This window comes from Tupaia chinensis, unplaced genomic scaffold (genome assembly GCF_000334495.1).
Source record: "Tupaia chinensis unplaced genomic scaffold, TupChi_1.0 Scaffold000340_1, whole genome shotgun sequence".
Taxonomy (NCBI): domain Eukaryota; kingdom Metazoa; phylum Chordata; class Mammalia; order Scandentia; family Tupaiidae; genus Tupaia; species Tupaia belangeri.
The window spans coordinates 296,813-311,209 of record NW_006159834.1 but is presented as its reverse complement, the minus strand read 5'-3'; the positions used below and the strand labels follow the sequence as shown (position 1 = coordinate 311,209).

General features: G+C 42.4%; 1 protein-coding gene across 2 annotated transcripts in view; it reads right to left on the bottom strand.

Moving 5' to 3' along the window:
• Window positions 1-551: 551 nt before the first annotated feature.
• Window positions 552-14,397, bottom strand: part of EMCN (endomucin) — a 72,710-nt gene continuing 58,864 nt past the window's right edge. Inside the window, exons 8-11 of one of the 2 annotated variants that reach the window (XM_006152156.3) lie at window positions 11,683-11,707; window positions 10,186-10,247; window positions 5,861-5,934; window positions 1,006-1,141 (exon numbers count right to left, since the gene is read on the bottom strand). In XM_006152156.3, coding sequence (XP_006152218.1) covers window positions 5,900-5,934; window positions 10,186-10,247; window positions 11,683-11,707 — 122 coding nt within the window. In that variant the 3' untranslated portion in view covers window positions 1,006-1,141; window positions 5,861-5,899. Of the gene's footprint in view, window positions 1,142-5,860; window positions 5,935-10,185; window positions 10,248-11,682; window positions 11,708-14,397 lie in introns of both variants that reach the window. The other variant, XM_027773317.1, reaches the window with a different exon arrangement.

Below are 14,397 nucleotides of genomic sequence, written 5' to 3'. Positions count from 1 at the left end.
GCAATGATTGCTGGAACAAATCGTTACATTTCTAAAAGAGATAACTAATACACAGAGATAGTATCAACCAAATGAATTAATGACAAAAATCTCGATCCTATTATTGTAATGAATGCAGTACAAAATGCCATAAATGCCCTTACAACCTTGTCACATAGTGTGAATTACAAATAGAAAGAGCAAAGAAATGGTAAGTGGCCCCCCTCCCACAGGGTCTGATATATACATCCTTTGTCCCTTTCTTACTGGTTACTGGTGTCTTTCATTAGTGAGTCTCATATTCTAATAATCAATTCCCAAATATTCAGCACTATAGCAAGACAATAGCACTGCCATTTTGAGTCACATAATTTTTATTTTTGAGAGAGATTTTTGCTATAGGGCACGTGCACTCACTGGAGAGACAGAGAGGCAGAAAGAGAGAAATAACCTCCCAGGGGGATGGCCATGCCACAATCCCTTCTCCTCCATTCTCCTCTCGGGATTTTGGGCATCCATGCACATATGCCTGGAGTGTTTCAAGCCACTGGGTCTGGGACTTGAACTGTGGTCAGTCATTTGGGGGCCCAGGGCCTTAGCCACTATGCCACCGACTGGCCCCACATTATGATATTTTTAATGTGTTGAATACAGTGTTGAACAAAAGCAATTTGTGAAAATATGAATGAAATATTTGTATGTACAAAGTGGCATGGAATGATTTCTACCTAATATTTAATAATACACTCGCCCATGTTCTCTGCATCAACACAGTGGAAAACAATAAATACAAACGTTAGGTAATATAAGAACACTGAGAGGGTTAGGAAAGTCTCCATGGATCAAAACTGTCAGCCCTGAAAACTTTAAACCAGAGAAGGGGGGTGTGCTACTAGTGAGCCGCTCTGCCTGGGCTGTCGGATTCACTGCTCACTCGCACCCCTTTCAAAGTCCACTCTCCTAGGAATGCTCCTATAAAACGGAGTAATGTGCTCTTACAGAGGACAGGGGATGCAAGGATTCTTCTTGACTCTCTCCAACCCCACAGCACGTTACTGGGAGAGATGACTGGTACAGACTGGTGAGCACGGTGAGAAGTCAGGACCGATTCCGCAGGCTTGTCTGCCTTCCACCCCTGCAGCATCGAAGCTGAAGATCAAGCCTGTGGACAAACAACCAAGTTCAGATTAGAAGCAAGTGAAGAAGTAGAGACACCTAGGGAGACCATTTCTGGAGAAAAAGTGTCAGTAGTTAACTCAACTTCCTCCACTCGGTAGAGTCACGTGAGTGTCCCATGAGCACTTCCGATTCAGCGTGTCTGAAAGGAAACCCCCTACATTGCCTCCCAAACCTGGTTCCCCTCACCCAGCTGGCTTGGTCATTTCAGTTACTCCCATGATGCACCCAGGGGGCAGGCCGGAAAAGTGGCGTCACAGCCCTTCCTCACTCCCCACTGCTGATCTGGTCAGTCACCACCTCTTGAGATTTTTATCCTCCACAAACTCCTTTCTCTTCTGCCTCTTCATCGCCATCCCACTGTAGCTGCAGCCCTAGTCTAAGTCCCATCCGTTTCCAGTGAAATATCGCAATAGCCCCGGACTCCTCTGCTTCCAGTCTCGAGCCTCTTGACTTCCTCTTCCATATCCAACACCTGATGGTGTGTCTCAAGCACAGACCTCATCATGCTCTTCTGACCAAAATCCTTCCTGCACTACGGGAAGGTCTGCTGCTTTGGGAGACAATGTGATTAATTAAGAAATTGATAGGCAACATTTGTATTTCGCTGCTGTGCACTCGTAAGAGAGAAGGATGAAGAGGCAATGGCCACTTCTCCTTCGTGGGAGGCATGGCCAGGCCTTTGGTTTAGATTTTGTTTCTTCTTATCTATGGCACAGAAACAACTCTCTGTGATGCTCCAAAAAGACCAGGGGTTGGAGACTTGGTGCGCCAAGTGGGAAAGGGTGGTGGGCTGACCCGGCAGAAGTAGATACTGTGTGGCTGATGGCAGGGCTGGGGGCCGGCTAGAGTCTGGGAAGAGGATGAGATGCTATGTGGGGGCTGGGGCTGGGTGTGGACAGTAGTACCAGCAGTGGAGACCTGTACCTAGTTCTTCTCATGGTATGGCTAGAGGTAGGTCCTTTTATAGAGTTCATTTATTTATTCCATTTCATGAGTGAGAGAGACAGAGAGACACAGAGAGAGAGATACCATCCCCAACAGGATCACCTCCTGTGATCCACCTCCAGCCTCCACCAACCAGGATCATGGGCACGCCCTGCCTGGTGTACTCAGGGAGGTCTCAGGACATGAACTGGCAACCGCCCTTGTGGATTAGCATCCCAGAGTCACATGCTTTACAGCTGTACCACCTCTGGCTCAAGGCAAGTGTGCAGCCTTCCTATCTGGCCTTGGCAGAAATTCTATATAGGGCCAGCAGTGGCATGGAGGTTAAGACACTGGATCCCACATGGCTGATTGTATAGTTCAAGTCCTGGACCTGACAGCTTGACAGTAATACTAGGCACGTGTGTGCACATGCCCCAAATCCCAAGAAATGGAGGAGAATGCAACACAGTCATCCCCTGGGGGATAATTTCTCACTTTCCTTCTCTCTCTGGTAAGCACATGCACACCATAGCAAGCTAAAAAAAAAAAAGAAAGAAATTCTATATAACAGAAAATAATATTCTTTAACTATGTTATCCTTGCCACATTTTTTATAAATGAATTCATCGCAGAAGACTGTAACACATTTTTACTGCAAGTGAACACTAATGTATATAGAAATACATATAGTGAATGTATCTCTTTGATTCCAATGGCCACCTAAGTTTATCACAAGTTGTTTTAGCACAATAGCTATTTCTAAGGTGGAAGCACTTTTGGTCCCATTGCTGGGAGCAGAGTGATTTATGTAGGGAAGGTTTAAACTACAGTAATCATTTCCTTATTCTAAAAAAATTATGGTCCCCAACTATAGCAATAAATCTGTAGAGAAAGGGTAATATTGCTTGAAATCCCCATCAAACTTTCTTTTGTTGATTTAAAAGTAGCAGAGATTTCAGGACACATTTGAATGGATGAGTCAGCATCAACCATGCTCACGACAGCTTTTTAATTTTTTCAATTGTTTTATTTCTTGGGCATGATTTCATGCTCCCACCAGGTAAAGATTTGCAGAGGGCAAGGATCATAGCTCACCAGAATTGTAGAAGTCTTGTCTGCCCTGCTGAATCACATTAAATATAACACTCTACACAAAATAAATGATCCATTACCCATTATGTTAAAAATACCAGGTAGAAAGAGAAGAGCGAAAGAGGGAGAGAGAAGAGAGAGAGACAGGGAGTTTTGATAAGGTCTCTCCATGCCACAATCCACCTGCCCTGGCCTCCCAATTAGCTAAGATTTCAGGTGCACACCACCACACCTGGCCTGCCTTGGGCCAGCCTAGGGACTGATTTTGAGCTTCCTGTGCAGCTCCCGCCTCATGCAGCAGCCCCCACCACCTGCACTGCAACATCCATTTCTTTTTAAAGCCTGTTTGGGTCCACAATCTACCTTGTCTTCTACACAGTTTTTCTTTCTTATTTATTTTCCCAATGGAACAGAGGACTTTGTCTCTTTCCAAGTTGGATAATTAGCTAGTAAGATTTGAGCATTTTGCAATCTAGAAAGAAAGCATCCTTTCACTAGTCACTGGGTTGCAAAGAAACCATAGTGGTATAGAAGGAAGCCTGGGCTGGGCCACTTGTCTCCATACTCAGCTTCTCAAGCTTTGCACTTGAGTGTGCTCATTGCAAAAGGATGTGAAACTCCCAGATTGTTTGCATGCTAAGCCACCTCTAATGGCTGACTCGAGAGGGCTGAAGTTCTGCAGCTGATGCATGCGTCTGGACAGCGCTCCTCTGTCTGCCTTCTACTGCTGACCAGAGAAGCACAGCACATGCCATTTATTCAACAAACCGTTACTGAATGTCTGCAGAGGAGTAGCTGGCCAGCAGATAGATTTAGATTGTGAGTTCAATGATGATGTTCCTTATCCTGGACGCTTTACCCAGAGTGACCAGCACTGCACTCAGGCCAATTTCACGACCACAGTTTTGATCGGTTCTTTTGCCTTTTCAATGTTAGTTGCCAAAGGGTAGATTCTTCTGCAGATTCTATAAAGCATCAAACACAAATTCTGAGTGCATCTAATCAATACTTGTTGTAACAATTCAATAAGTCAGAAGACAATCTCCCTACCTAGTTCCAGGAAAGTAAAAGGCAATCCTATAATGATCTGGGAAGGTTAATTCCAGAGCAGGCCTGAAATTGCTAGAAGCGTACTTACGGGACCAGCAGTGAGTATAATAGCTATGTCGCTGGACTCCCACATAGTCGACCGCGGTTTGCGTCCTGGACCCGGTGACTTAAAACTCACGCTGGGCGCATGTGCGTATGTGCCCAAGATCCTGAGAGGAGAATGGAGGAGAAGGGATTGCAGTGTGACCATCCCCCCTGAGGGGTGATTTCTTGCTTTCTGTCTCTCTGTCTCTCTCTGTCTGTCTGGCGAGCGCACGTGCCCTATAGCGAAAACCTCTCCAAAAAAAAAACCAAAAAACAAAAAAGCGTACCTATGAGATTATTAGAATAAGAAGGGTATCGATGTAGCATTAACTCCTAGCCAAGGCATAGTGAATACTGAATAACAATGTTACTTGCAACCATACTTTTGATAAATTTCTATTATTGAATGACAATTGTTGCAGTGAGATTGATCCTTTCTAACTTGTCTCACTGAGACACCCGTATGGCTCTGTCAATTGGCTGATTATACAAAGGGGCCTTCAAAAAGTTCATGAAAAATGCATATTATGAAGAACCATGCCTGGCTTTGAAAAATATTTTTGCACAAAAATAAGCTCATACTTCAATTCCATGTTTCCACAAACTTTTTGAAATGCCCTTGTCTAGCAAGGATATATCTATGTGACCAGGTGAATAAAAGAAACACTGGCTCTTAGGCCAGTCTTTTGGGGGTATTTTGTGCACAGTTCCTGGACTGAAGATGAAGTGCATCCTGGTTTGGTGCTTACAGAGAATGCTGAAGTGCTCCTCCCGGCTAACTGGACCCTTAACCTTTGCTTACATTTTTTTTTAAGAGTTTTTTTTTTTTTTTTTTTTTTTTTTTTAATATTTTTTTTTTTTTTTTTTTTTTTTTTTTTTTTGCAGTAGAGTGTGTGCACTCACCAGAGAGAGAAAGGGAGAGAGAAACAGTGAGAAGAAAAGTGAGAAATCACCCCCTGAGTGTTGGCTAATCTGCAATCCCTTCTCCATTCTCTGCCTTGGATCTTGGGAAAGCATGCACGTGCCTGGTATGATTTTGCAGCCACTGAGTCTGGGACTCAAACTGCCATTGACCATGGGGGAGTCCAGAGATGTAACCACTATGCCATCTGCTGGCCCACCATTTGCTTAATTTAATGTGGCTTCTATATTGTATTCTTTTCTTGTAATGAACTGCAGATTTGCAAACTTGGGTCCTGCAAGTCTTCCTTAGCAGTAGAACCCTGTCCAACGGCCACTGCTAGTGTGTGCGTACGTCCCAGGTAAAGGCAGACTATATTTAGAAAGAAACACTATCATGGGGCAAAAAGAGTGAGTGCGTCATTCTTTAAACAGGAAAGGCATTTGGAAGAGACTTCTACAACCATAAGCATTCATTTTTCTGGCAACTTTTCTTAGAGTTTGTTTTTACAGATAGACAGTGGTGGTTTTACTGACACAAGCCATCAACTTTTCAGTGTGTTAAAATCTATAAAAATAATCTAAGCCGTAGCATGCTACAAAAGCAGGTATTAATGAGACTCTCAGCAAACGAAATTAGGAAACTTACACGTTTATTGCCCAGGTGTGGGGAGGATTCAGTAAGCTGTCAGTTCTTGTTTTTCCCTGGTGCAGAGCGTTCACCTAAGAACAGAAGATATGTTTTGGTCTATAAACTGAGAGTGACTAAAGATGAAAATAAACTTTTTTGGTTTATTGTTTGTTTTTCAAGGAAGTCCAATTCTCCTGCAAAAAATGTCATTAGAGTCACAATGTGCCTCTCAGTATTGCCTGGAAATTTTTCACCAAGATGTATGAGTTTTTTTCAGCCAGGTCTGTTTTTACCCTAAAGGAGCAAAGCTAAGCCAATCCCTGGGGAGTAAGGGGGTGGGGGTGGTGGCCTAAGGATGATAACCACAGAGATGCTCGGGGAATGAGGTATTGATTTTTGCTTGTAACATGAGCTGGCTTATTTCAGCAAACCCATATCATATATTTAAAGTGTCATTTTGTCAGGAAGACATTCTGGGGGACTTCTGTTTAAATAATTTAGTGATAGTGTTGTGAAAATGATTTTATAGGCCACCACGAGCACTTGGGTGACATTTAGGGTATACAGGTGCCATTACTGGAAATCAGAGTTATTCCACCATCTAATATAAAGATAAATACGGGATGGTGGAAGCTCTTAGACTCCATGTTTTGTGCATGCCTCTGGATTCATGGCCGCCATATTTCACAGTCAGGTATTAACATCAATCATGGTACATAACAACAGGACAGGCCAACATCTTCAGCTTTCAAAATAAATGTCATCATTTTTCTCCAGTTTTCACCTTTCGGCGGTTAGGAAGCCTGTTTTCTGTGGATGCTGTGGGTGTCCCTTGTGACTCGGATGATCAAGCAGTAATAACGGTGGCCAGGACTTAGGGAGGTATGAACTTAGGACTCCTGTCTATGGGTCCTGTGGTCTGAGAAACACCGGGCACAGCTGACAGCCCTCACAGCCTCTGCCCTGCAAACTTCTGCTCACAGTGGTTGCTTTGCAAAAGGGCATGCAGTGCCAGCCTAGGACCATGGCTATGAAGCACAGAAATGGGAATTGAACAGAGTGTGCATGCACTGAGCCCTACCCCTGCCAGGAACAGGTTATGTCAAAATCATGCAAATTCATTTTTTTAAAAGAATCACTTAATTTTATTTATTATTATTTAAGTTGTGATGGGGCACATGCTCTCACCAGAGAAAAAAAGAGAGAGAGGGAAAGTGAGAAAGCAAGCCACCAGCTCCAGGACTCTAATCGCAGTCAGCCATATGGGAGCCTCGTGCCTTAACCTCCATGCCACCTGCTGGCCTCTGAAAATTCTTGATAGCTCTCGTCAAAGTCTGTCTAATTGGGAGTAAAAAATGTGGGAAATATTTGCTAGCACTATGATTTCAATATCAGTTATCATAAATTATAGTAAAAGGAAGTAACGTACACATATACCTTTATAAACAAACAGACACATTGACAAGAAAATTGGCAGGAAGAGACCAAATGCCAATACTGGATATGTCACGGTTATTAAGTTTTCTGAATAATTACAAATGTTTTTTACTCTCTATGTTTTTGTAATTTTCCATTGTGCCATGTTACAATGGGTTAAGCCAAGAAGAAAAGAGGGCAGTAATATATGTTAATTTTCCAAATTAACAACACATTAAGACGAAGGAAATGACATTTCGCAGCTGGGATAGTCAAGGAAGTCTTGGTGGAAATGCAGAGAATAAGCCCAATATTGAGGGACTGAAAAGACGAAAGAGGAATCTCTGTATGACTTTTTCATCTGTGATTTGGTCACTTTTATCCTTTTGTTCATTTCTTGGTGCTAGTGAATTTTTATTTATAAAACAATAATCAGCCAAGAAAGTGACTATGCATTTAACCAGTTGGTGGACAATGTGTGGCTCCTCTGCTGGGGCTGGCGAGTTCCCAGGCCAGGCCTGCGAGTGGCTCCTATAATGACTGTTCCGTGAGTGAATTTTGCTTCTTTGCCTGTTCTAATGATGACTCCTGAGAGAAAGAATGGCGTGGGAATAAAGGGATGGGTCCGTTGAAGAATGGGAGAGTACAAGGAGGAGAACTCCCTTGAATAAGAAAACGGGCCTGTGCTGGGCTTGGGGAAGCCTGAGCAGGCTTTGGGCGCCTTCGCTCTTCCAGTGCTCTGTTGGACAATCGCAGTTTGTTCTCCTTTGAATTTTCGACATGAAATTGGAATCACATCCGGCCTTTCTTTTATCTTTCTTTTGGTTTGGCACAGTATTTATAGCTTTCTGTTTTACAATTATTTTTAGTTACCAGAAATACTTGTAGCTTATCACCCTGTAGTGCTCACTTCACATACACATGCATTCTGCAGCTATTTTGTGTAAGTAAGATTAGGGGACTGAATGTTATAAATGGATTAAAAAAAATTTAAGATTTAAATAAGAGCCACATGGATTATTGTAAAACTAGTAACTGCCTTTTCTTAAGGATTATTTATTTAATTGTATTTATCATCTTTTTGTAAATTGACTTTTATTTTCTAGAGAGAGAGATTTTTGCTATAGGGCATGTGCACTTGCTGGAGGGACAGAGAGAGAAGAGAGACAGGAAACAAGAAATCACCTCCCAGAGTGGATGGCTATGCCACAATCCCTTCTCCTCCATTCTCCTCTTGGGATTCTGGACACACATGCACATGTGCCTGGAGTGTTTTAAGCCACTGGGTCTCGGACTTGAACTGTGCTTGACTTTGTGGGAATCCAGAGATGTAATCGTTATGCCATCTGCTGGTCTCTGTCATCATTATTTTTAAAATTTGCTAAAGGGCTCATGCACTCACCAGGGAGGGAGGGAGGGAGGGAGAGAGAGAGAGAGAGCGAGCGAGAGAGAGAGCTGTCAGGTCCAGGATTCAAGCCATAGTTGACCATGTGGGAGTCCATCATCTTAACCACCATGCCACCTGCTGGCCCCCTAATAACTGCTTTTAATTTATTCATTTTGTGATAGTGATGTTTAAAATAGCTGGTCTACTTAAAACCCAAAAAGATACCTGTGATTCTTCATCGTTGAAAGCTGTGTGCTGGCCTAGCCACAGTGCCCCGTGCTGCTAAGACATTGCGCTCTGCAGGCTGCGGCCACATGGGAGGACTGTGTTCGGTTCCCAGTCCAATCTAAAGGCCAGGCACAGTAGTGCACACTTGTAATTCCAGCCAGGTTCTGATGTGGGAGGACTGAGACAGAAAGATGCTGCCTTTACAAAGGAAAAAGAACCCCATCTACCATCTTATTTTTATTAATGCAAATACAACTCCTGTAAATCATGTATCTACAGAAAGGCTTTCTTTTTCTTTTCTTTTTTTTTACATTTCAAACCAAATGAATAAACCTAAGAAATAGAAAACGGAAATGTGAATTTTATCAAGAAGAAATTGCCTTAACTTTATTGCAATGCTCAGTTAAAACAGTATGAAATACAGTAAAACATGATTTACATTAAAGCATTTTTTTGCTAGAGAGCAAGTGCACTCAGCAGAGAGAGACAGAGGGAGCAAGAAAGCACCCTCGCGGGGGATCATCGTCCTGAAATCCCTTCTCCTCCATCTCTCCCTCCTCTTGGGATTTTGTACACACAAGCACTTGCTCCGGGAGTGCTTCTCAAGCCCTGGGTCCAGGATGCCATTTGTGCTATTGGCCACACGGGACCCAGCGACCTTTACCATGAGGCCACCACGCTGGCCCCCTGATTGACACTGTAACTGATGAATATATTCTGGTTCCAGCTGACTGGGCACATCCATTACCAAAACTGAAACAAAACAACAGCAATAACAGAAGACCTTTAACAGACTTGGCATTCGGCTGCCACTCATTAGGTATACCGCATAGCTACAGAAAGCAACTTCGAAAGGCCCTACAGTTCCACAATCTAATACAACTTCTATTTCTAGGGACCATTTTCCCTTCATAGGAGCATTTTGTGTTTATTGAGAGTTACTAAAAGACTGTCTTAGAAAAAGTTTTATCTTTTGGATACATTTCACATGAATCTAGTTAGATTCTGAAATAATCAGGTTTTTTTTTTTTCTTTGCTATAGGGCACATGCGCTCACCAGAAAGAGAGAGACAGAAAGACAGAAAGTGAGAAATCACCCCCTACGGGGGGATAGCCACACCACCATCCCTTCTCCTCCATTCTCCTCCCGGGATCTTGGGCACACACGCACACACGCCAGGTGAGTTTAAGCCACTGGGACTGGGACTTGAACCATGGTTGACTACATGGGAGTCCAGCGACGTAGCCATTATGCTAACTGCTGGTCCCTGAAATAACCAGTTTTCATCTCACCCACTACCTGGGAACTTACCGGACTCATGAGAAATTGTCTTTACAGTGAGAAGCTTCACACTCTCCTTATCGGACTGGGGTCTATTGGAAACAGAAAACACCGTTAGCAGTACAGTAATGTGTGTTGTAGGTCTGGGAGAGAAAGCACATATGAGAGAAGCAGAACAAAGGCACACATGCACATTTGTATGTTGCCATAGCAAAAGACACACATGAACAAACAAAGCATGCCTTTGTATGTGTGCATTTCACATACAAATTGATTTGCATACAATACACATACACTGTTTGGCACTTTCCACTTCTGGGATCAGGGTAATAAATCCCTGTCACTCTCTTACAGTCATGATTATCAGATAAATCGAGCATCAACATGGCTCATGTGACACACTTGTGTCAGGGCCACAGTGCACCTGTCTCCAGTTCTGAATTGCCACAGGGAAGACATAGACGTGTTTCTACACCTGGAGGGGTCATGCCGAGTTCTGGTCTATTCCTGTTCATGAGGTCCTGAGACACCGCAGGGCAGTATTTAACCTGTCTATTTGAACCGAGAGTTCCAACCTGTTGTCGCTCAGACCGCAGGTAATTTGAAACCCTAATCTTGTCTCTTGGACAGCTTAAGAGCTTCCATTTCTATTTTAGATGGGTAGGTGTTCTAGGGATATTATGTCTAAAGTTTACAACCTGATGAAATATAAAAATGCATATACAAAGGCAGGTTACAAATTCAGGTCAACAAAGAAAACTTAACTGTAGAATTTGTTTTTGACCTGAAAGCCATTGTGTCTCTTTGCAATACCCTGGTTGTGACAGTTGCCTAGATGGCTAAAATCTGCTTTATTTTTTAGTAAAGTCTAAGTAGAATAATCATTTTCAATGAAGGCAAAGTCACTTAGAGCTGACCCATGGTCCAAGCATGATTTTTCCCTAACTGCAATTAATATACTAAAAACTACATGAGGAAAACTTAACATCTTTATTATTATTATTAGTTTGTCAGAGAGCACATGTGCTCATCGGGGAGACAGAAAGAGGAGAAAGCACCTCCAATTGGGCATGGCCACAGTGAGCCCTTCTCCACTTCTCTTTCCTTTTGGGATTTTGGGCATGTATGCACACATGCCTGGTGTTTTTCAAGTTGCCGGGTATAGGACTTGAACTATGTGATTGCCCACATGGGATCCAGCTGCCCTAACCATCAGCCCATGGGCTGACCTGGGAAAAGTATTTTGAAACTCTACATATGTATTCTGTACTTCCTCCTCATATTCCTTCCTATGTTTTTCCTTTTCATTTCTTATCTCCCTTCTACCACTTGATCCAAGCCTAAGAGCAACCTTCTCTTAGTTGCTGGAATTTCTGTTAGAGAGAGCTCTAGCAAATAGCCAACGGCAATAACTACAGTGTTTGCTGCACAAAGCTCTTTAGAAAACAACAATAAAGTGTAAGTAGAGGATCAAGCATTTGCCCTATGTGAAGCTTCTAGGAAAACAGACAACACGGCCTTACTTACTGATCATTTCCGTTTTCCTGTGTGCCTAAGAGAAAGAGAGTTATTATTACGATTGCAAGGAGCTTGGCTATTGAGACCCAGAGTTCTCTACTATTTCCTGTGCAGAGATGTTTCTAAAGCCAGCTTTAATTTTTCTGTTCTCTCACAGACCATTTCCTTAGGTATGGTTAATACTCATCCTGGCCTTCCTAGGACCGCCCTCATTAGGTTAACTCCACTGCACGAGTTCTGGACTCATTTGATCTTCTAGTCCCGTATCACTGCCTGAAACTAATGTCCCTTATAGTTAAATCCACAGACACCAGCACATGGCTCTGTTTATTTCAGGGGCTCAGAAAACAATTCTCTTCAAAGTATTGAATTACATTACATACCAGTGAATTGAGTTTTCTACTTTCCTTTATATGTCACTGTTTCTTGGGATATGAATCACTATATCTGTGGTGTGCTACAATGTAGATATGGTTTGTTATGTCATTATCAGCTCACCAATTCAGCCTCTCAAAAGTACCCTGCAAAATGTCACCACGGCTACTAATTGCAACTCTTCTTTTATGCGCTTCGCTAGGCTGCTTTACAGTGTCTGGTGGAAAACTCCTTGGGTTTAGGGTGGGAACTCAGGGATTCATTCTGCAGAAGGACCCAGCCTCTCTGGAGTGATGGTGGGTGGTCAACCTTGCATTACTCTGTGACCAACTATTTAACTCGATTGCTTCAGGTCTCCCTTGTTTCACTCCTGATTTTTCCTCTGGTTTTATTCCATTTAATACTCAGCTCCTGTTTCTTCTTTTATTTATTTATTTATTTTAAGATCTAATCTAACTCTAGTCAATGAGATATGCCTTTTGAATATAATCCTCTTGGCTTTGATCATCCTTGTTTTATAGAGACCTTGACGTCCACTAAAATGTTGGCTGGTTCTATTTCTGGCGTCATGGCTAAGATGCACCATAATAACTCTTAATCCCTGGGATTTAAGTTCATGACACCATATGCTGTTTACCAGATCCAACCTCATCTTCTCTCCCATCAGCAGGATTTTATCAGCATTTTCTTATTCTTCTAAGCATCATATACAATATCACCCATGACCCTCATAGCCCCATTTCAAAGTGAGTTGATACTGTCATATGCTGTTCTAATATTTTTCCTTAGAATACTAGAACGATGGGTTCATTAGCAGATAGATAGATGCATACCAACAGACTAATTTCTCTTTTTTTTTTTTTTTTTGAGAGAGATTTTTGTTATGGAGAACGTGCTGTCTATAACAAAGAGAGACAGAGATACAGAAAGCAAGAAATCATTCATGGAGAATGGCCACTCCACAAGCCCTTCTCCTTCATTCTCCTTTTGTGATTTTGGGCATGTCCACACATGTTTCTGGCATGAGTTTCAACCTGCTGGGTCTGGGAAGCAAACCCTAGTCAATCTCATGGGAGTCCAGCTCCTTAACCACTATGCCACCTGCTAGCCCTCCAACATAGTACTTTCTACACATATGCCATTCTTATTTGGGTTAAAGCTCAGCCTATTTCAATGTTTTCCAGGTAACTTGAATTTTATAACAAAATCGCTGATTCCTGTTGTTTTCCAGAGAGCAGAGGGAGTTTACTAATTTTCTGAATTTAATGAAATCTCACTCACATAGTTGAAGAGCGATTAACTGCGGGTGTTTAATGGTGCTAATTTAATGATAACAATGCTGTAAATTATGTTTGGAAAACAAAATTAACAGTAACCAAATATATTTGGCTAATTGTAAAATTGACAAACTTTGTTACGAAGTACTGTATTTCTTCAGAATCACTTTCCATATTGGTAAGAATTTTTTATATCCATAGAATCCTCTTTAATGGAAATTGTCAACTTTTCAAATAACTTATTTTCAAGTCTTTCTAGGCAAAGCCACTTTCCATACAGGGTACTTTTTACAAATGGATTTAGCATACTAATTTTTACCTGTGCACTCAACATTTTATCCTATATACTCAACACCCACAGGCTTCAACTTGGAGGCCTGACTTCCTGTGAAAGACAGGGTTGGTGGTTTAGGAACTTAGAGAAATTAAACTGAGCTGTAAAAATGCTATTTCCCCTCTGAAAATTGGGAAAAGAAACATATCTCAGACACTACTAAGAAGTTTATTCACTCACTCCCAAAGGAAAAGACATTGATTTGTTTTCTTCTTGTTTTCCACCAGGCGCTACAATGGGCACTGCTGTCTTAGCCTCCTGCCTTTTCCTTGCACTGCATGACTGTGCATCAAACAGTCTGTGTGATGCAGACTCGGAGGCTGGCCTCAGGCACAGCATTCTTAGTGTCCCGGCAGCTCCCATTCAGGGGGTAAACAAAGAACAGTGTGGCTTATCGACCTGGTAAAAATAATTGCTTTTAAACTCCCCTCACCCCCTGTAATTGCCAGGAGGCATGGGTGCTTACCAGAAAGTGACAGAGAGCAGAGAGGGAGAATGAAAAAGCACTCCCAGTGGCACATGGTCACACTGCAATCCCGTCTCCACTTCTCCATCCTATCAGAATTTCAAGCACGCATGTGCACATGTCCAGTGTGTCTTTCCAACCACCAGGGCTGAGATTTGAACCACCGTTGACCATGTGGGATCTGGCTCCCTTAAGTCCTAGGTATAGGGCCAGCTACTTTATACTTTTTAATAGTTTTGTTAATGAAATATTTAGAATTAAAGTGGGGAGAG